The sequence below is a fragment of the Bos mutus genome, chromosome 10, assembly GCF_027580195.1.
Source record: "Bos mutus isolate GX-2022 chromosome 10, NWIPB_WYAK_1.1, whole genome shotgun sequence".
In the NCBI taxonomy this organism is placed as follows: domain Eukaryota; kingdom Metazoa; phylum Chordata; class Mammalia; order Artiodactyla; family Bovidae; genus Bos; species Bos mutus.
The window spans coordinates 21,063,777-21,085,348 of NC_091626.1; the positions used below are offsets into that span (position 1 = coordinate 21,063,777).

The 21,572-nt window shown below is 38.2% G+C and overlaps 1 protein-coding gene across 1 annotated transcript in view; it reads right to left on the reverse strand.

The window, feature by feature from the left end:
* The window catches only part of RNF212B (ring finger protein 212B), a 54,519-nt gene that overhangs the window by 14,064 nt on the left and 18,883 nt on the right, over positions 1 to 21,572 (reverse strand). The window contains exons 3-7 of the mRNA XM_005895468.2: positions 14,377 to 14,477; positions 11,726 to 11,778; positions 11,177 to 11,251; positions 835 to 950; positions 153 to 213 (exon numbers count right to left, since the gene is read on the reverse strand). Of these exons, the coding sequence (XP_005895530.1) occupies positions 153 to 213; positions 835 to 950; positions 11,177 to 11,251; positions 11,726 to 11,778; positions 14,377 to 14,476 (405 nt within the window). The 5' untranslated portion in view covers position 14,477. The remainder of the gene's footprint in view (positions 1 to 152; positions 214 to 834; positions 951 to 11,176; positions 11,252 to 11,725; positions 11,779 to 14,376; positions 14,478 to 21,572) is intronic.

The following is a 21,572-nucleotide window of genomic DNA, read 5'->3' on the forward strand; positions in this document are numbered from 1 at the left end:
TCTTCTGTGGCCTTGTCCATTTACTACAGTTATGTTTATTTTACAAACATTATCAATTAATACCTGCCATGGAAAACTATTCTATTCAGTCAGCTAGACAGATGGGCAAAATAGAGGAGAAAATAATAGTATGGAAAATCTATTTTATTCACCTTCCTGATGGCTTGAAATTTCTTCAGTTCTCCATTCTCTTTCCTTAAGACTGACAGCTCTCTAGGCAAAAGATGGAAACGGTGAGCTTCAGCAGGTCAGTGGAATAAAAAAAATCCTGATTTTTATTATCATCAAATCTAGTTAATGCTTCCAGAGAGATGTTTGCCACTATACAAGATAATTCTGACAGAGACCTAGTGATTCAGGTCAGCAATGGCAGGGTTTTGGTGGTGAGAAGAACCAGGTGGAGAAAATAAGCATCATTTGGTATGGTTTCAGAGGCTTTTATACAGAATTGCATCTCTTCTCCACATGCACCCCTGGCCTGAAGATGTCTGAACATTTCTGTCAGGGATTCCATCTTTTAGCTTAAGACTTCCAAAACACATCCTCCTACACGTAACATTTTAAATGCTATCTCCCATCATTATTACTGTGAAAAAGCCATGTCTGATTTCTCTGAAGAAGCAGTTTTTGACAGATGGAAGTAAAAGAGGAAAGCTATAAAGAGGGAAGAAAGAGAAAAAGAAAATGGAGACTGAGGGAACAAAATTCTGTACTGAACTTACCCAAGACAAACATAAACACACATGAAGCAATGTTCAGGCTTTGGAACCATAAGGATATACAGGCTCTAGCTTCCCTGGAAAGGGCTCTTGGGTAACCTGATTTGTCACTTACTTGTCCTGGTTGGTCAGTGTTTGCTGTGACTCCTGCATGGCTGCTTCTAACTCTGTAATTCTGTGCTTATAAAAGGCGATGAGGAGATCTGTTTGTTTCTTCTGGAAACTCCACACCTACTAGGGGAAAACAGGCCTTTGACATACAACCTCATAACTCCTTTCCCCTTACTTCCAGCAACAAACAGGAATTCTTCAATTCATACTCTATTACTGATTGTTTTCTTCTGGAGCATCTGACCTAATTCGAGGTTCCCCAAAACTAGGGAAAGCCAAAGCTTTATGTTTCCAGAATAACACCTTCCTAATATCTTAATGAGAATACTGACACAGATCAGCCCTTTTAAAATATAACCATTCATCATGAGCAAGAAGCGTGACAACCAACAACAAAAAAAGTTTCCAAGTTTAGAATTGGTTCTGACCTTACTCGTTTACAATTAGTTTGGACTCAGCTTCCACATTCCTAGATACTGGAGAGCACTGGTAACCAATTTATTTTCCCTAAGATACATAGAGATACTTCCAGGCTGTTTATACTGCTACAGTAGAGGGCAAAGAGACACAGACGGAGATGACTTTTCCTGAATATTATTTCTGGGCATGGGCAAATAATTTTATCTTTTGTTTTCATTCACCATTTGATGTACTGATGTGCCCATCATGGGATTACTGAATCAGATCAAAAGTTAATATTTAGAAAGCGTTTTAGCTTTGTCAGGCTGTACTTTTGAATACACAGCAGTATTTATGTCTCATCTGTTTCCTACCTATTCAAGCCATAAACCCTTTGTCTGAGGTCCTTCCTAGATCTGGTAGTTTTGGCCATAAACTTTTCATTCTTGTCTAATTTGCAAATTGCTTTTGCTACCTTACTAAAGAATTCTATTTCCGAATCTATACAGTCTCCAGACTCAATTTTTTACTCAAAAACAAACTAAACTAATTCTATATAGACAAGAACTCACTGTAGTCTATTTTTGAAATTGTTCTTATTTCCAATAAAAGTAAAAACATATTCAGTTTAGAAAATTTGAATAACGCAGAAGCAGAAAAAAAGGCACTCACTCCTGAGAGTCATCTAAAATGGCAAAGGATTAAGAAGAAATAGATACTACAGGTAGATATAATATATAGCCAAAAGCCAGTACCCCAAACATCCTAACCTACTCTTGGGATCAGTTTGTGATAAAATTGTTAGCATCAGGCTTGGGCCAAGAAAGCCCAAATCTTTCTCTAGACGGGTTACTCCTCCCCTAGTCCTGTGTGAAGGGGGAACAGACCCTCCCCTACTGTGGAATTCCAGGGGACAAGACTAGACTATTGGGGGAACCTTTTGCCTAGGGCTAAGTAGGCCTGCTTCACATACTTAACCAAAAAAACTAACACCCAAACCTCAGATCTGACCATTCCAAGAGGAAGAAAGATCACTCAGTAAACAACCATAAGCAAAAAAAATTAGAGGAGAAAACAAGTGATTTTTCCCAAAGCTAGAGTACAAATGTTTGATCTATTTCAAATATATCTACTAAAGGAGATTCTAAACTCAGTAATGAATCTCAGTATTTTACAAATCTCAAATGTGAGCAAATTCATTATTCTATCTCATTCAAATCCTTCAGCCTCATAAAAAGGTTATAGATTCTTTAGGACAAGTTTTGCCTACTTGCTTTTAGTTGGGATAATTTTATTCATATAACAACAGAGCAGATAGTAACAAAAGTAGTTCTGTTGATAACATTAAACATTGTATAATGCCAAGTGTTAAATATTGTTTATTTCCTTGGAACAATGCATGGAACTACCTACTTTAATACTCAGATTCCTTTCCTGTGTCTTCATATTAGGACCAGGTAAAGGCATCATCGTCTTCTCATGCTCTGGATTCCCACTCCTTTTAGAATTGATAACATGGGACATAATTTTTGTTTACTGTAGACTATTTTTTAAATTTCAGTTCTGAATTAGATCCAGTTAATGCCAAGAGGCTGGAAAAAGTAAGGAAGAAACCACTGAAAGATACTGAGAGAGTCACCATACAGAAGTAAAGGTGAGCTAATTGGTTTCTTAAGATAAGACATATGATCCAATGTGGGTGTACATATTATTGCCTTAATTGAAAATTGCCTTTTGTCTCATAAAATATATTTTGGAAATGAATAGTAGCTTGACCAGCTTTGTGTGTGTGTATGTGTGTGTGTGTGCCAAAGAATGGCTTTCCTAATTTTTACTTTTAAATGTCATTTTTTTTTTAGTTGAAGATTTATATACCCATGCAATTTTGATGCTTTGAATATTTGTAGAAGAGTTGCTACGTTTAAAAAATTTACTTTAAAAGCATCAGTAGGGACTTCCCTGCTGGTCCAGTGGCTAAGACTTCACATTTCTAATGCAAGGGGCCCAGGTTCAATCCCGGTGAGGGAAATAGATTTCATATGCCACAACTTAAGAGTTTGCATGTCACAACGAAGATCAAAGATCCGAAGAGCCACAACTAAGACTGCTGCTGCTGCTGCTAAGTCACTTCAGTCGTGTCCGACTCTGTGTGACCCCACAGATAGCAGCCCACCAGGCTCCGCCATCCCTGGGATTCTCCAGGCAAGAATACTGGAGTGGGTTGCCATTTCCTTCTCCAATGCAGGAAAATAAAAAGCGAAAGTGAAGTCACTCAGTCCTTAGCGACCCCATGGACTGCAGCCTACCAGGCTCCTCTGTCCATGTGATTTGCCAGGCAAGAGTACTGGAGTGGGTTGCCATTGCCTTCTCCTGGGCTCAGCCAAATAAATAAATTTAGCTCAGCTGGTAAACAATCCACCTGCAATGTGGGAGACCCTGGTTCGATTCCTGGGTCAGGAAGATCCACTGGAGAAGGGATAGGTTACTCACTCCAGTATTCTTGGGCTTCCCTGGTGACTCAGCTGGTAAAGAATCTGCCTGCAATGCAGGAGACCCGGGTTCAAACCCTGGGTTGGGAAGATCCCAGTATTCTGGCAAGGAGAATCCCATGGACTGTGTAGTCCATGGGTTGCAAAGAATCAAACACGACTAAGCGACTTTCACTTTCATATAAAAAAAATTGGTAAATTCACTATCTATCTTAGGTACTCAAAATGTATTAGTTTCCCTTATCCATCTTTGGTGAAATTGACTCCCTTTTTCCTTAATATCTACAGGTCTTAGGTGTTGTTGTTGTTTTTTGGCCATGCCATGTGGCATGTTAGACCTTAGTTCCCCCTGCAGTATAAGCTCAGAATTTAACCAACAGACCACCAGGGAATTCCCATAAGTTTGAATTACATCTTAAGATAATCATATAGTTGAGAAATGTAAATTTATCCTTTCCAAGTATTCAGCTAAAAAAAATGAGAAGACAGAATTAAAATATCAGCATCTTGCAACTCAGTGAACTAATGAATCAATGTAAAGTTCATCAATTTCTACCATCACACAAAATGAGAGACAGAAAATCATTACATACCTCTTGGTAGAACACAGCACTGCTGTAAGTAGTCTTGTCTCATCCCCTCCCCTCAACTTAAATGGTTCTGATTAAGCCTAAATAACTATTAACTCAGAGAAAATATAGAGCACAAACAAGCATATTAAATGACTCCAGGTAGATACAGTGTGCAAAATCCATGCTATGAACAGCCTTACAGCACAAAAGACCATTTTCTTCAACAATAGTAAAAAAGAAACAAGAGGAAACTTACAGTTTAAAATAACCTTAAGAGACAAAATAGTCAACTCAGTTATATAGAGTTTATTGAAACCAATTAAAAGTTTTAAAATAATTATGAGACACTAAGGTAAACTTCCAAACTCATTCTATGAGGCCACCATCACCCTAATACCAAAACCTGACAAAAATGCCACACAAAAAAAGAAAACTACAGGCCAATATCACTGATGAACATAGATGCAAAAATCCTTAACAAAATTCTAGCAAACAGAATCCAGCAACATATTAAAAAGATCATACATCATGACCAATTGGGCTTTATCCCAGGGATGCAAAGATTCTTCAAGATCCACAAATCAATCAATGTAATACACCACATTAACAAATTGAAATATAAAAACATATGATTATCTCAATAGATGCAGAGAAAGCCTTTGACAAAATTCAACATCCATTTATGATAAAAACCCTCCAGAAAGCAGGAATAGAAGGAACATACCTCAACATTATAAAAGCTATATATGACAAACCCACAGCAAACATTATCCTCAATGGTGAAAAATTGAAAGCATTTCCCCTAAAGTCAAAAACAAGACAAGGGTGCCCACTCTCATCACTACTATTCAACATAGTTTTGAAAGTTTTGGCCACAGCAATCAGAGCAGAAAAAGAAATAAAAGGAATCCAGATTGGAAAAGAAGAAGTAAAACTCTCACTGTTTGCAGATGACATGATCCTCTACATAGAAAACCCTAAAGACTCCACCAGAAAATTACCAGAGCTAATCAATGAATATAGTAAAGTTGCAGGATATAAAATTAACACACAGAAATCCCTTGCATTCCTATACACTAACAATGAGAAAACAGAAAGAGAAATTAAGGAAACAATTCCATTCACCATTGCAACGAAAAGAATAAAATACTTAGGAATATATCTGCAAGCACTAAATGCTGGAGAGGGTGTGGAGAAAAGGGAACCCTCTTACACTGTTGGTGGGAATGCAAACTAGTACAGCCACTATGGAGAACAGTGTGGAGATTCCTTAAAAAACTGGAAATAGAACTGCCATATGACCCAGCAATCCTACTGCTGGGCATACACACCAAGGAAACCAGAATTGAAAGAGACATGTGTACCCCAATGTTCACTGCAGCACTGTTTATAATAGCCAGGACATGGAAGCAACCAAGATGTCCATCAGCAGATGGATAAGAATGGATAAGAAAGCTGTGGTACACATACACAATGGAGTATTACTCAGCCATTAAAAAGAATACATTTGAATCAGTGCTAATGAGGTGGATGAAACTGGAGCCTATTATACAGAGTGAAGTAAGCCAGAAAGAAAAACACCAATACAGTATACTAACACATATATATGGAATTTATAAAGATGGTAATGATAACCCTATATGCGAGACAGCAAAAGAGACACAGATGTAAAGAACAGTCTTTTGGACTCTGTAGGAGAGGGCGAGGGTGGGATGATTTGGGAGAATGGCATTGAAACATGTATATTATCATATGTGAAACAAATTGCCAGTCCAGGTTTGATGCATGATACAGGATGCTCAGGGCTGGTGCACTGGGATGACCCAGAGGGATGGGATGGGTAGGGAGGTGGGAGGGGGGTTCAGGATGGGGAACACATGTATACCCGTGGCAGATTCATGTCAATACATGGCAAAACCAATACAATATTGTAAAGTAAAAAATGAATAGATAAATAAAACTGAAAAAAAATACTTATGAGACACTGAGGAAACTGAATATTAACTGACTAATGCGATGGCACCCCACTCCAGTACTCTTGCCTGGAAAATCCCACGGATGGGGGCGCCTGGTTGGCTGTGGTCCATGGGGTTGCGAAGAGTCGGACACGACTGAGCGATTTCACTTTGACTTTTCACTTTCATGCATTGGAGAAGGAAATGGCAACCCACTCCAGTGTTCTCGCCTGGAGAATCCCAGGGACGGAGGAGCCTGGTGGGCTGCCGTCTATGGGGTCACATAGAGTCGGAAACGACTGAAGTGACTTAGCAGTAGCAGTAATGGATAATATTAGGGAATTATTTTATCATGACATGGTTATATTTAAGAAAAGAGTACCTATCTTTTAGAGACAGGCTCTGAAATATTTACAAATTAAAATGATATGATATCTGACTGGCTTCAAAATAATCTAGATGGGGTGGCAGGAGATGGGATTGTCCAGAAAAAGGAAGATTGGCCATGAGCTAGGAATTGGTGAAGCACGGTGATGGATATAAGGAATAGGAAATACTAAGAGGGATAGTATGAACTCTTGTACTTTTGTAGCTCTTCACCATATTGTACAAGAGACATTCAGAAGTATGAATCAATAACTAAAACAAAAGGTGATATGAAAAACAGAAGAAGCATGTATAAAGTATAGAAATAATAATTAAGAGGTGACTTTAGTGTGGAAGTCAAGTGTTCCAGGCACAGAGATACAAAACTGTTATACACTACATGGTGTATAAAAGAACTAAACCTACCCTATAGGTTAGGTAATAAATAACCTACATAAGAACTTATGTGGTACATAAAATGTGAAGTGGTAGCTGTGGATGACATTGGAGAGAGAAGATCTGGAGGAACCCCATCTTAAGGGAACTAGGTGTCACTCTGAAGGGTCGGAAGGAAACAGGTGATAGGACATCAAAGGGTTTTGAAAAGGCAGTTAAATGTTCAGATTTGTAACTGTTAGAGTATGATGCTCAAAGAGATTTTTTTTTCTAAATGCTTCTGTATCAAAAGCAGGGGACTTCCCTGGTGGTCAAGTGGTTAAGACTCCACGCTTCCACTTCAAGGGGCATGAGTTCCATCCCTGGTTGATGAACTAAGATTCCACATGCTGTGCAGTGCAGTCAGAAAGTTAAGTTTTGGTTTGAACAAAACAATAGTATTTGCTCTGTAATCAAAGCAATATTATCTCTTACACTGGGGCCTAAGTTCCTCAACCTGCTCAGTAGTGACAAAGAACTCAACTATACTGTTTCAGAAGTCTTATATGGTGACAGATAAACTCTTTCTTTTCAGGTAAAATAATCTTTGACTAAACAAAACCTTTCTTCAAAGGCATCATTGATTATCTCAGTTGTTCAATGTTTAAATTCAAGTGAAGGATGGGAAACTGGTCTGGTCTATTGATGAGATCGGGTCTTGACTTGATTTTATTCAAACGACTTGTATGGTAGTTATTTATGTACATTAGCAAAACATATGACTTCAAAGTCAGGCAACTATCGATCAGATCTTTTTTGTATAGTTCTTCTGTGTATTGTTGCCACCTCTTTTTAACATCTGTTTCTGTTAGGTCCATACCATTTCTGTCCTTTATTGTGCCCATCTTTGCATGAAATGTTCCCTTGGTATCTCTAGTTTTCTTGAAGAGATCTCTAGTCTTTCCTGTTCTATTGTTTTTCTCTATTTCTTTGCATTGATCACTAAGGAAGGCTTTCTTACCTTTCCTTGCTATTCTTTGGAACTGTGCATTCAAATAGGTATATCTTTCCTTTTCTCCTTTGCCTTTTGCTAGAATATGGTCCTGCCCATTTGTTTACAGACTGCCTATGGCTGCTTCTATGCTATAACAGCAGAGTTGAGTGGCTGCAACAGAGACTGCATGGCTTGCAAAGCCTAAATATTTACTGACCTTTCAAGAAATATTTGTCTATCCCAACACTAAACTAATAAAAGTCTTTTTCTGTATTTTCATTTATGCCTCTTGCTCTGAATTTGTCTTTCTTTGTGAATTTACATCTTTCCCTCTTCTCTCAGTATCTTCTCTATTTCCTATTTTACTGATACCCCATCTTATCTGTTCTGCCTATTTGAATTTACTTAATGGATATTTATTTTATTTCTTTTTTTAAAATAATGTTTATTTGACTGTACTCAGTCTTCCTTGTTGCACGGGCTTTTCTCTAGTTGCAAAGAGCAGACTTCAGTAGTTGCGGCTCAGTAGTTGTGGTTCCCAGGTTCTAGAATAAAGGCTCAATGGTTGCGGCGCACGGGCTTAGCTGCTCCTCAGCGTGTGGGATCTTCGTGGACCAGGGATTGAACCCAAGTCTCCTTCATTGGCAGGCAGATTCTTTACCACTGAGCCACCAGGGAAGCCCTATTATATTTCTTAATTTTAAAGTGGAAAGGGCCCAACAAAATGGAAGAAAATGTTTGCATATCATGTATCTGGATAAGGACTTGTACCTAGAATATATAAAGAACCCTTACAACTAATAATAAAAAGATAATCTTTTAAAAAAATGGGCAAGGGCAAAGTATCTGAATAGACATCACTTTAAAGATGACAAATAAATAGCCCATAAGTACACAAGAAGATGCTCAACATCAGTTCAGTCAGTCAGTTCAGTTGCTCAGTCGTGTCCAACTCTTTGCGACCCCATGAATTGCAGAACGCCAGGCCTCCCTGTCCATCACCAACTCCCGGAATTCACCTAAACTCATGTGCATTGAGTCGGTGATGCCATCCAGCCATCTCATCCTCTGTCGTCCCCTTCTCCTCCTGCCCCCAATCCCTCCCAGCATCAGGGTCTTTTCCAATGAGTCAACTCTTTGCATGAGGTGGCCAAAGTATTGGAGTTTCAGCCTCAGCATCAGTCCTTCCAATGAACACTCAGGACTGGTCTCCTTTAGGATGGACTGGTTGGATCTCCTTGCAGTCCAAGGGACTCTCAAGAGTCTTCTCCAGCACCACAGTTCAAAAGCATCAATTCTAAATGTAAATCAAAACCACACCATGATACAAGTTCATACCATTAGGATGATTATAATAAAAAAAGACAGATAAAACAAATGTTGATTAGAATTTGGAGAAATCAAAATCCTTACACACTGCTGGTAAAAATGTAAAATAGGCAAGCACTTGGGAAAACAGTCTGGCAGTTTCAAAAGTTAAACACAGAACTACCATCTGACCCAGTGATTTAATTCCTATATATACATCCAAGAGATATGAATATATATGTCCACACAGAAACTTGTATACATGTGTTCATAGTGGCATTATTCATAATAATCAAAAGGTGGAAACAAATTAAATGTCCCTCAACTGATGAATGAATACATGAAATGTATATCCATCTATAGTATTACTTGGTCATGGAAAGGAATGAAATACTAATGAAGTTCTAATATTTTTACATGAATGAACCTTGAACACATTATGCTACGAGAAAGCAGAGCAGAATTCAGACAATAACAAATATATTATAAAATGTTAGAGATAAGATTTCCAATGAAAAATAAAGCAGGATAAGTAAACTTGGGGCTGCTATTTGAGATAAGTCAGTAAAAGTCTGACTGAGGAAAGAAAATGTGAGCAAAAGACAATCTAGACATTACTTGGATCAGTTATTCAACTTCACAGATTAGGAAAACACATTTTCAGACCTTGCTGACTTTACCAAACTGGCACTTCACTAAAGTGATGATTAACTGACCCTTTCCATGTATTTTATCTTGATTACTTGACCATGTGTAATTGGTCCCATGATTAGGTAGGTTAGAACTCAGACTACATATAATTTCTCTACTGATCATTAACTAATCCTTGGTTTAGTTATTAACCAAAGCTCTGCTCTTTCTCTTGTCCATGTGACCTTGTTTACATTTCTGCTTGAGTCTCAGCTGGATTTTATCTCCTCATAATGTTAAATAGTATCTCAAATATGATGGTTCACCCAAGCAGCTAAAAACAGGATGCCGTGAAAGCCCTCATTTCCCTTCCTCCATCTCCAGAGTCAGGACTGATGACATCAAAAGGGAGACATCAAAGAAAAATGAAATCTACTCTCTTCAGCCAAACATGACAAAGGACCATCTTCATGTTTAATAAAAGAATAACTCTCAAAATAATGAGAAGAATAGAGAAGAAAAACAGTGATAAAATCTCAAGAAACATGCCCAGATAAGAATCCCATGAGGCCATGAAATGATCTTGGTGGAGAACTAAAGAATGAAAGTGAAAAACCGAAATTTTTACAATTTGGGAACTCTCTCAAATCTGTCCTGTCTCCTCTTCACCTCCTTCCACAACTCGATTGCTCCTGACTGAGTCAATAGCATGACAACATATCATGCATCAGGAAAAGAAAAACATCTTCTAAAGTTCAGACAACTAATTATAAATACTAAATTAAGAATTAAATATATAAGCATTACTAAGAAAGGTTATTGAAAAATAAGAATAGAGAACAAGAAATCCCTTCTTGAACTTAGGTCTATAAGCAAAACTTTGAAAGCCAGGCTGCTAAGTCCTCTACAGGGTCAGACCTATATATTCAAAGAAATTTTTAGAAGATTTACTAAATCTGCACAGAAGGATAATGAAGCTGCCTAGAGGCATCTTTACCCTCAAAAATAACTTAATAGAACTAGGAACTACAAGATTGAGCTACATAGTGTTTTTTACAGCCTATCACAGATTTTGGGTCAGTAAAAAGTTAATTGTTGAGATTTGTATTATCAGGGAAGAAAGCAAATAGGGCAGCCAATTTCTCCCCACTGTATACAAATGTATGAATGCAGTTTAAAGAGAACCTTTGGAAAAGAAATAAGATGCAATTATAACTTGCCTGGAAAATCAGAATGTCTTCACTGTTATTTCTCATACCTGAGAGATGTGACTAAAGTACTGCAAAGCTGTCTCCACAGGGTTTCTGAAGTACATCTTCTCCTGAGGTTTCAGCTATCAAGAGAATAAGACACATCACAATGGAATGAAATAAAATACTGGCAAATATGGTTAAAGATGTACCACCCTTTCTAAAGCACCAGATAGAATTTCACTGTGCTAGGTAAGAGTGTGATCACTACTGAACCAGGAGATGTAGACTGTATGTCTTAATCCTCCTTACCTCACACTTCTGTGGCAGTAGCCACAAATCCACAAATAATTCTTCTATCTCTTGTTTACCTCCTTTTCCACCTCAATTGTTATCTATGCATTTTGTTTCTTTTTTGGGGGCTGCATGGTGTAGCTTGGTGATCTTAGTTTCCTGACCAAGGATTGAACCCAGGTCTGCAGTGAAAGAACTGAGTCCTAACCACTGAACCGACAGGAAATTCCCCCCAACTTTCAGTTCATAGTCACTGTATTCTTTGTATACTTCCTATACACCAGGAAACAGGATAAGATTGTGACAGAGAAGGAAAAACTTACATTATCAGAAAGAGCCAGATACTTGCAGGCAGTTCCACAAACAGCACATTTTTCTAGGGAGGAAAGGGAAAAAAATGTTTGGTTCTCACGGGCATGAAGTAAGATTCTCCCAAAGTATGTGGCAACAGTCAAGCTGGCTAGCTAAAGAAAAGAGGTTCTTACTGAATTCAGAATGTCATTGTGCTAAAAAAGGACCTCAACTTGAGCACCATGCCAGAAATCAGCGTTTCCAAACTTGTATGTTGATAAGAAGTAAGGCTTTCACTCTGTACCTCTACCCATTCCTTTTAAATAAATTCCCAATTTTCTTCTACAAATAAGGGACAGTTGCCTCCCAGCAGTCATTGAGGGGTGTACATTTACTGTACTCTTGCCTGGAAAATCGCATGGATGGAGGAGCCTGGTAGGTTGCAGTCCATGGGGTCACGAAGAGTGGAACACGACTGAACGACTTCACTTTCCCTTTTCACTTTCATGCACTGGAGAAGGAAATGGCGATCCACTCTAGTGTTCTTGCCTGGAGAATCCCAGGGACGACGGGGCCTGGTGGGCTGCCGTCTATGGGGTCGCACAGAGTCGGACACGACTGAGGTGACTTAGCAGCAGCAGAAAGAGTACCAATGATCTCAACTTTAAGTTATTATTTTTTTATTCCATCTCCCTGACAGTAGGCACACACTGGGTACCTGAAGAAATTCTCCAATTATTCCTGCCCTGTTTGCACTTTGCTAGTATTCCTGGATATCATTTTGGAGCTCTCCTACCCTCATTGTCTAATTGACTCAACATGAAAGATTTGAGAATTAAAATTCCTAATTTTCCTTTGAAGTTGAATTTTTAGTAGTGGTGCTGGTTATTGATTAAGATAAATGCCATGTCAGGAGAAAACATCATATGACATGTGCTTCACTGAGACAAACTGCTCCAAAGTGAGCTGCTGTTAGCATAGTAATAGCTTTGTCACATTAGCAGAGAACTTAAAAGGGTCATGAGATTCACACCTCAAAAAAGCTTCTCCAGAGGTGAGCTAACCTGACTCTTTTTCCTTGGGGATAAAGTTTTCCGGGTCTTCCTCCTGTATTATTGCCAAAATCAGCTAGCACATCCAAACCATTCTTCTATTTAAGATAAAGACAAAACAAAGAAACTGCCACAGGTCTCCATCACCTGCAGGATAAAGTTCAGGTTCTTTAGCCTGGTAGATAGAGCCTTCCATCATCTGGCCACTGCCTACCTCTCTAGCCTCATCTCTCACATTTCTCATCTTATTCTTTTATGTTCTACCAATCCCAACCTTGTGTACTTCCCTGTACTAAGTTTTATGATGCTATATTCCTTTATACATGATGTTCTTTTAAACTAGAATTATCTTCCCTGCCTAATTCGCTTGGCAGACTCCAATTTATTACTCAAAACTTTACCAAAGTGGCACTTCTTCCATGAAATTTTCCCTGATCAAAGCATCCTAAGTCCCTCTTCTGGACCTACATACCCAGAATACATACATACCTTGTAAGTATTTTAGCACTTAAATAAAAAAAAAGACATATCTTAAAGTCCCACTTCTAAGATTTAACAGTTACAAGAACGTGGTCAAATCACCTCTTTGAATCAGCTCCCTACTTGTAAAGTGGGTCTATTAATAATTACCTCCTGGGGTTGTGTTAAGGATATATAAAATTAGTTCAGTTCAGTTCAGTCACTCAGTCGTGTCCGATTCTTTGCTACCCCATGAACTGCAGCACGCCAGGCCTCCCTGCCATCACCAACTCCCGGAGTTCACCCAAACTCACGTCCATCGAGTCGGTGATGCCATCCAGCCATCTCATCCTCTGTTGCCCCCTTCTCCTCCTGCCCCCAATCCCTCCCAGCATCAGAGTCTTTTCCAATGAGTCAACTCTTCGCATGAGGTGGCCAAAGTACTGGAGTTTCAGCTTTAGCATCATTCCTTCCAAAGAAATCCCAGGGCTGATCTTCAGAATGGACTAGTTGGATCTCCTTGCAGTCCAAAGGACTCTCAAGAGTCTTCTCCAACACCACAGTTCAAAAGCATCAGTTCTTCGGTGCTCAGCCTTCTTCATAGTCCAACTCTCATCCATACATGACCACTGGAAAAACCATAGCCTTGACTAGATGGACCTTTGTTGGCAAAGTAATGTCTCTGCTTTTGAATATGCTGTCTAGGTTGGTCATAACTTTCCTTCTAACAAAATCAGGACACGTGAAAACCACAAAGGTATTACTCACCACTATCATCATCGTCAATATTTCTAAATAAATTAACTTGACAGACTATACCACTTTCCATTAGAAATGGCTCTTGTTATCAACCAATTTCCCAATTTCTAGTCATCATTTTTGTTTTTCTCTCTTTTCTCTAGTCAGTCTGATAATTTTGTGGCTTTCCCTGCTACAGGCTTCAGAACATGGACAAGCACCTTTTGATGTTCAAATAATAGATATTCCATTTGCTAAATCATTCTTTGTTAATGGATTCCTCCAATTTTCATAATCAACAGTTTCCTATTATACTCACAGCACATTTGACTTCCTAAGTGATATTTATTCCAAGTTACACAGAGAAATGGCTAATCATTATTTCTAAGTTTAAAACATTTTTGCCTGAATCTGCAAACAGTTAAGTCACTCACCCAGAATCACACATTTTTTACAGAAAATATGGCCACAGTTGGTGACAAAGAAATGGGCCCCATCTTTTCGGAAACATCGGTTGCAGTGAAACCAATCCATTCTGCAGCAAAGAGAGAGAACAACTCTGGGCATAACATAATTATATTTACTATAACATAATTATAGCTGTTCCAAAATCTACTTAATGCTTGCTCAGCTTCTGCTAACTTATTGGAATATGGGCATATTTTTGTGGAGTATTTCAACTGGTTGTAAGATATATCTCTAAAGTGTAAAAAAGCAGACTGCAGAGTATGCAATGCCATTTTCTAAAAAGTATACATATTCAGAAAAGTAACAGGACAGTGATGATTTTTTTTTTGAATGGTGAGATTATGGATATTTGTTGTATGTATATGCTGTCTTTACACCGTTTTGTTTTCTAAGTTTTCTGTATTAATTCAGGTATTAATCTGTAATTAGAAAAAACAATCTTTAAAAAAAAGAACCATCTTCTTATTTCCTAATAGTTTCCTGTGATACAGCAAGATGGAGCAAGGAGGAGGTAGTGGACAAAATATAGAAGATCACATATTAACCACTTGGGACACATTTTATCTATGAGAAAGATGGTTTTTGAATGACGTCTCAGATTGTTTACATTTTCTTCTACTCCACAGAACCTCAGAATCATAGATCTAAAAGTGATCTTAAAAATCATTTAACGTTTTGTCCAATCCCATCCTTTTTTAAAAGATGCATTTGAAAAAATAAAAATAAAAGATGCATTTGATATTCACTGAACAGCAAGATTTGAAATGAAGAAACTGACATTAAAAATACAGAACTGATACAGATCTGTCATTAGTTCATATATTTAATGAATTTATGTTTAATTTCATGAATATTCTACAAGAATGAAACAGGTTTGATTTTAATTTAAAATTAAATTGGGGGAAAAAAACAAAACAGAGGGTAAATTTTCTTCCCCACTTATGTTTTTTCTTTAAAAACGTTATAAAGTCGTTTATGGAGACATTTGCTCAAAGGATGTTGGCTAGTTTGCGCCACACTTTAACATTTTTGTCACACAAGGGCAAGATTCAGGACAAAAACACTGAATAAATATTTCAATAGGGCTTCCCAGATGGCGCTAGTGGTAAAGAACCCGACTGCCAATGCAGGATCTGTAAAGAGACACCGGTTCGATCCCTGGGTGGGGGAGATCCTCTGGAGAAGGGCACGACAAACAACTCCAGTATGCTTGCCTGGAGAATCCCTTGGACAGAGAAGCCTGGCGAGCTACAGTCCATCCGGTCAGAGTCAGACACGACTGGAGCGACTAAGCATGCAAACGTTTCAACGCAAAGACATTACACAGAGGCACGCGCTTCAGATTTCTATTTGTTGCTCACAGAAACACTAACTTCTCCCAGAAGTGAATCTAAAGAACCACTGGAAAGGTCCCAGTTACAATGCTCCCAGTTAGGCGGAGCAAGAATTTTAATCAAATGGGTTGACCAAATGAACTCTTTCAAAGAAGAGCCGTTAACAGGGTTTGTGAGGGTAAGACTCGCCCTATTTCTAAGGGCGATGGAGATTAGGCAAAGGCTCAAATTTACCAATAGCTCTTTTTAAACTACATTCCCTACCTGTTTGACCGCAGTGATCCCGGAGGGCCTCGGATCTCACCGAAATCAACCAGCTCTCAAGAAGAGCTGGAAATGGCGGGAAAAAATAGAGTCTGGCACCAGCGAGAGACAAACAGCTGGGCGTGTCCCTCGACGGTGTGTGAGCGGCGTGGGCGGGGCCCGGGAGTGGGCGGGGCCCGAGAGACGAAAGTAGAGTCCGGGAAAATCTACTTCTTTTAAAATTGGAAAAAGATAAGAAATATGGTCGAATCCCAAACGTGCTACTGTGCAAACAAAAAGGTGAAAACAAACCTAATAATATTCAAGTAGACGTAATACACTAGAAAAATGTGGTCACAAAGCTGATGAAAACTTTAACGTAATTTTTTTCTTCTCTCTTTTTTCACTTTATTTTCAAGTGAAATAAAGAAAATAATAAATGCTTTTAAAGAACAGTGTAAACCAGAAATAGAAAAGCTAAAAAGTGATTTGTACAGAATGAGAACTAACCAGTATCAAGGAAATTAAAAAAATTTTTTTTCAGAAATAATGCTGAAAGGAGGACGGTTTTCCTAAAAAGAAAAATAAAAACTTTCAAGAGAAAGAGATATAGAGAACAAGCAATGAGATTTTACACACACGGTTATTCCCGCAAGGAAAACTAGAGCAATGTATCAGAACAAATATTTAAAACAAAATTTTGAGAAATTTTTCCTGAAATAAGAACTAAGTCTACATATTTATTGCAAAGGAGAAAACTGACCCAGAACAGTCAAAACCAAAACATTTTCTAGTAAAGCTATTAAATTAGTCTTTAAAGATAAGGGGAAAAAAGATAAGGAAAACCCCTTTGAGCATCCAGACAACAAATACTAGCCATTTATAAGGAAAAGAAAAGTAGATTGGCATAAGACTTCCTTACAGAATCATTTTATGCTAGAAACAATGAAGATGCATTTCAAGGTTTTCAAAAAGAAAATATGATCCAAGAATTTTATGGCTCTGTTCAATTATAAAAGTAGCTGACCAAAAAAAAATGTGAACATGAAATTTTCTTGAGGAAGTCAACAAATGCTGATTTGCAAACTTCTTGGTCTCAGAACTCTTTTAACTTTTAAGAAGTATTGAAAGGAATTCCCCAGTGGTCCAGTGGTGAGGACTCTGCGCTTCACTGCTGGGGCACAGTTTGATCCCTGGTTGGGGAAGGAAGATCCTCTATCCCAGGCATGCTGTGGCAAAAAATATATATATATATATTGAAGACTCCCTCCCTACAAAGTTTTGGTTTCTGTGGATTGTATCTATCAATATTCACCATATTAGCAATTAAAACTGAAAAGTTAAAAATATTTATTAATTTATTTGAAAACAACAATAATAAACCCATTAAGTGGTAACATAACCTGTGAAATATAACTATATGTTCCAAAATAAATATAATTTAGTGAGAAGAGTGGCATCACTTTTATTTTACCATTTTATAATCTCTTACTATCTGACCAGGCATCTGATGATGTCAGGGAGGCCTGGCGTGCTGCAGTCCATGGGATGGCAAAGAATCAGTCAGGATCCAGCGAATGAACAACACCGGCTACCTGGGCTTCCTAGGTAGCTAGCTCAGTGGTAAAGCATCCGCAGGAGATGCAGGAGATGTGGGTTCAATCCCATGGTCAGAAAGATCCCCTGGAGAAGGAAATGGCAACCCACTCCAGTATTTCTTGTCTGGAAAAGTCCATGGAGAGAGGAGCCCGGTGGGCTATATACCCCACGGGGTTGCAAAGCCTTGGACACAACTGAGCATGCGTGTGTGTGTGTGTGTGTGTGTGTGTGTGCGCGCGCGCGCGTGCACACACACAATCTGACCTAATAGAAAGCAGCTGGATTCACACATGTACTTCTGCAATCACTCTGTTACAGTATACTGTTTTGGTTGAAGCGTGTAAAGATCTGGACTCACTCAAGTATGTAGCTGGAAAAGAGAGTAGTATTTCCCTAGAGCCTATTGTTCAGTCGCTAAGTGCTGTCCAACTCTGCGAGCCGGTGGGTCTCAGCAAGCAAAGTCTCCCTGTCCTCCGCTATCTCCTGGAATTTGCCCAAGTTCATAGCCATTGAGTTAGTGATGCTATCCAGCCATCTCATTCTCTGCTGCCCTTTTCACCTTTTGCCTTCAATCTTTCCCAACTTCAGGATCTTTTCCAGTGAGTCCACTATTCACCTATTTAGATTTTGTTAATATTTTTCTTTGACACTACATCAACATTTAAGAAGTGGGAGTTTGTTAAAAGCTAGCTGCACTGTATCAATGAACTTGTCACGTTTTACATTTAGACCAAATTGGTCATTTGGAAAATACTAGTTCACTGAGTTATACACATTGACACATTTCATGAAACAATATTAAATATTGACACACTCATTTTATAATATTTTAAAATCACCTTTGTTACTATCATTACCAATCTCACCAGAAAAATCTTTGAGTATTGGGAAGTAGTCAGGCACACAGTTACAGATACAAGTTTCTCAAAATTTTTATTTTCATCTGAAAGTTTGAGTTTTATCATTGGCAATAAGTATTACACTAAGTCACCTGTTTTCCTTGAAATGACAAACTCAGTTTGTATATTTTTGAGAAAATGTCTATCAAATACCCAAATCTGAATAAGTATAGTTTGTTAGTTGTTCTTTCAGGTTAAAAAGATGTTCCACTAAAAAGTGATTAGTTCAGCCCATAACTCAAACCATTGCATAGTTTTCCTAAATATAATCTTAATTCTACTTACACATTCTGGGTCATAGGAAAAGGATAACACTTTTAAAAACATTTTATGAAATGAACTTAGTAAACAAATGATAAAGATTGCACACATATACACAAGAAAACCATATAACAATCTCACCTGTGAATATTGATTCAAAAATCTTAAATAAGATAGAAAATAGAGTACATTTTTTAAAGTATAACCAGGTGATGCTCATTAAAAAAAAAGATAATTCAGTATTAAGAAATCTATTAATGTAACTTATTATAGTAATATTTCTAAGAAGAAATGTCATATGCTTCTCTCCAGTTGCCAACAAAGCGTTTGTCATAATTCATATCCATTTCTGATTTAAAATTTCAGTGAAGTAAGAGTCAGTGGATATTTCCTTAACGTGATTAAAAGATGTGTGTGTGTGCATGTAAAGAACTCTTGCTATGATCCAAGTCTAGAAGCTATAAAAGAAAAGATTGATAAACTTGGCAACATAAAAATAAAAGAACACCCTTTGGAGAAAGAGTCCAAATTTTTCTCTCTCACACATATACACAGAGAAAGCCCACTATAGATGAAGTGAAAACCTAAGTGACAAATTGTGACAACTTAAATCACAAAGGGTTAATAACTTTACTATACAAAGAACTTCTAAAAAGAGAAAACCAATGACAACAGAAAGTTGAGCAAAAGGCATAAACAGTTCATAGAAAAAAATTTAATGGCCCTTGAACATATGAAAAGATATTCAACCTCACTTTTAGTGGGATAAGCAAACTCCATCAAACTACCACTTTTCATCGATCAGACTGGCAGACCCAAGTATTTCGTAACATATTCACTTGTCAAGGTTAGGGGGCAACAGACACTCATATGTTGCTGGTGAGGATGCCAAACACAGCAACCACTCTGTAGTGAACATGACATTATCTAGGAAAGTTACACATATATTTATCTTTAACCCAGCAATTCCATTTCTAAGAATCTGTCTCAAAGATGCACTGGCAAAAATATGAGATCACTTATGAACAAGGTTATTTTCTTGCACTAGTATTTATAATAGCAAATGTTTATCAGTGACAAATCACAGTTGAGTATTATGCACATATAAAAAGAAATGAGAGGGACTTCGCTGGTGATCCAGTAGTTAAGACTCTGGGCTCCCAATGCAGGGGGCCTGGGTTTGATCCTTGGTCAGGGAACTAGATCCCATATGCTGCAAATAAGACCCAACATAGCCAAAAAAGTAAACAAATATTTTTTAAAATAGAAAGAAAGGAGAGATGTCCCTGGTGGCGCAGTGGATAAGAATCCACCTGCCAGTGCAGGGGACACGGGTTCCATCCCTGGTCTGGGAAGATTCCACATGCCATGGAGCAACTGAGCCCAGGCACCACAACTACTACTGAGCCTGCGTTCCAGAGCCTACAAGGCACAACTACCGAGCCCACGTGCTGCAGCTACTGGATCCTGTGCACCTAGAGCCTGTGCCCTGAGACAACAGGAGCCACTGCAATGAGAAGCCCGTGCACAACAACTAGAGAGTAGTCTCCACTCGCAGCAACTAGAGAAAGCCCGAGCAAAGCAACAAAGACTAAGGCAGCCGTAAATAAATAAAAGAATTTTTTAAAAGAAGAATATTCAGCAATTTCCAGAATTTATTGTTAAATGAAAACAAAAGGTATAGGTTACATAATGTGCAATTCTTTGTTTTGGGAAGGGGACTGACCTAGCAGTCCAGAGGTTAAACTCTGAGCTTCTACTGCAGAGAGCACCAGTTCAATCCCTGGGGGCAGAACTAGGATCCCACATGTTGTGGCCAAAACATGGCCAAAAAATGGGGGAATATAAATGCATATAAAAAAGCAACTCTAGATGATAAAACAGAAATTGCAAAAAGAAAAAGTTACCTCTGGAGATAGGAAGGGAACATTGTAGAAGTGAAAATATGAAAGGAATGTTTCCCTGAATTTAACTGGTTATATAATTTTGTCTATAGAAATGCAATTATTTTACATATTCAGAAACAGAATTAAAAAGCAACTCCTAAAATTTGAAGACTAAAACAAATGAACCTAACTATACATCAGATTGGTAGCTTTTAAAAAAGTTTATTGATACAGAATTGACATGTGAAGTGAAGTGAAAGTTGCTCAGTTGTGTCCGACTCTTTGCAACCCCATGGACTATAGAGTTGTGGAATTCTCCAGGCCAGAATACTGGACTGGCTAGCCTTTCCCTTCTCCAGGGCATCTTCCCAACCCAGATATTGAACCCAGGTCTCCCACATTGCAGGCAGATTCTTTACCAGCTGAGCCACAAGGGAAGCCCAAGAATACTGGAGTGGGTAGCCTATCCCTTCTATCCCTTCTATCTTTCAGACCCACTGTATATATTTAAAATGCATAATTTGATACGTTTTGACATATTATAAAGCCTTGAAGGCATCACTGCATTAAAGATAGTGAAGATATCCATTATGCCCCAAAGTTTCTTCATGCTTCTTTGTTAACAACCTCTCCCAACCCTCCCCTACATTTCTTTCTCCAGGTAACATAGGTACTTTATAGCACTACAGATTAGTTTGCATTTTCAGGAGTTTTACATATAGAAATCATATATATATACTTTTTGTTGAGCTTCTTTCATTCAACATAAGGATTTTGAGATCCATCCATGTTCTTGCATGTGTCAATAATTCTTTCATTTTTGTTGCTGAATAGTATTTTATCATATGTAGCAGTGGTGGTTTTAGTTGCTCAGTCGTGTCCAACTCTTGCAACCCCATGGACTGTAGCCCACCCGGCTTCTCTGTCCATAGGATTTCCC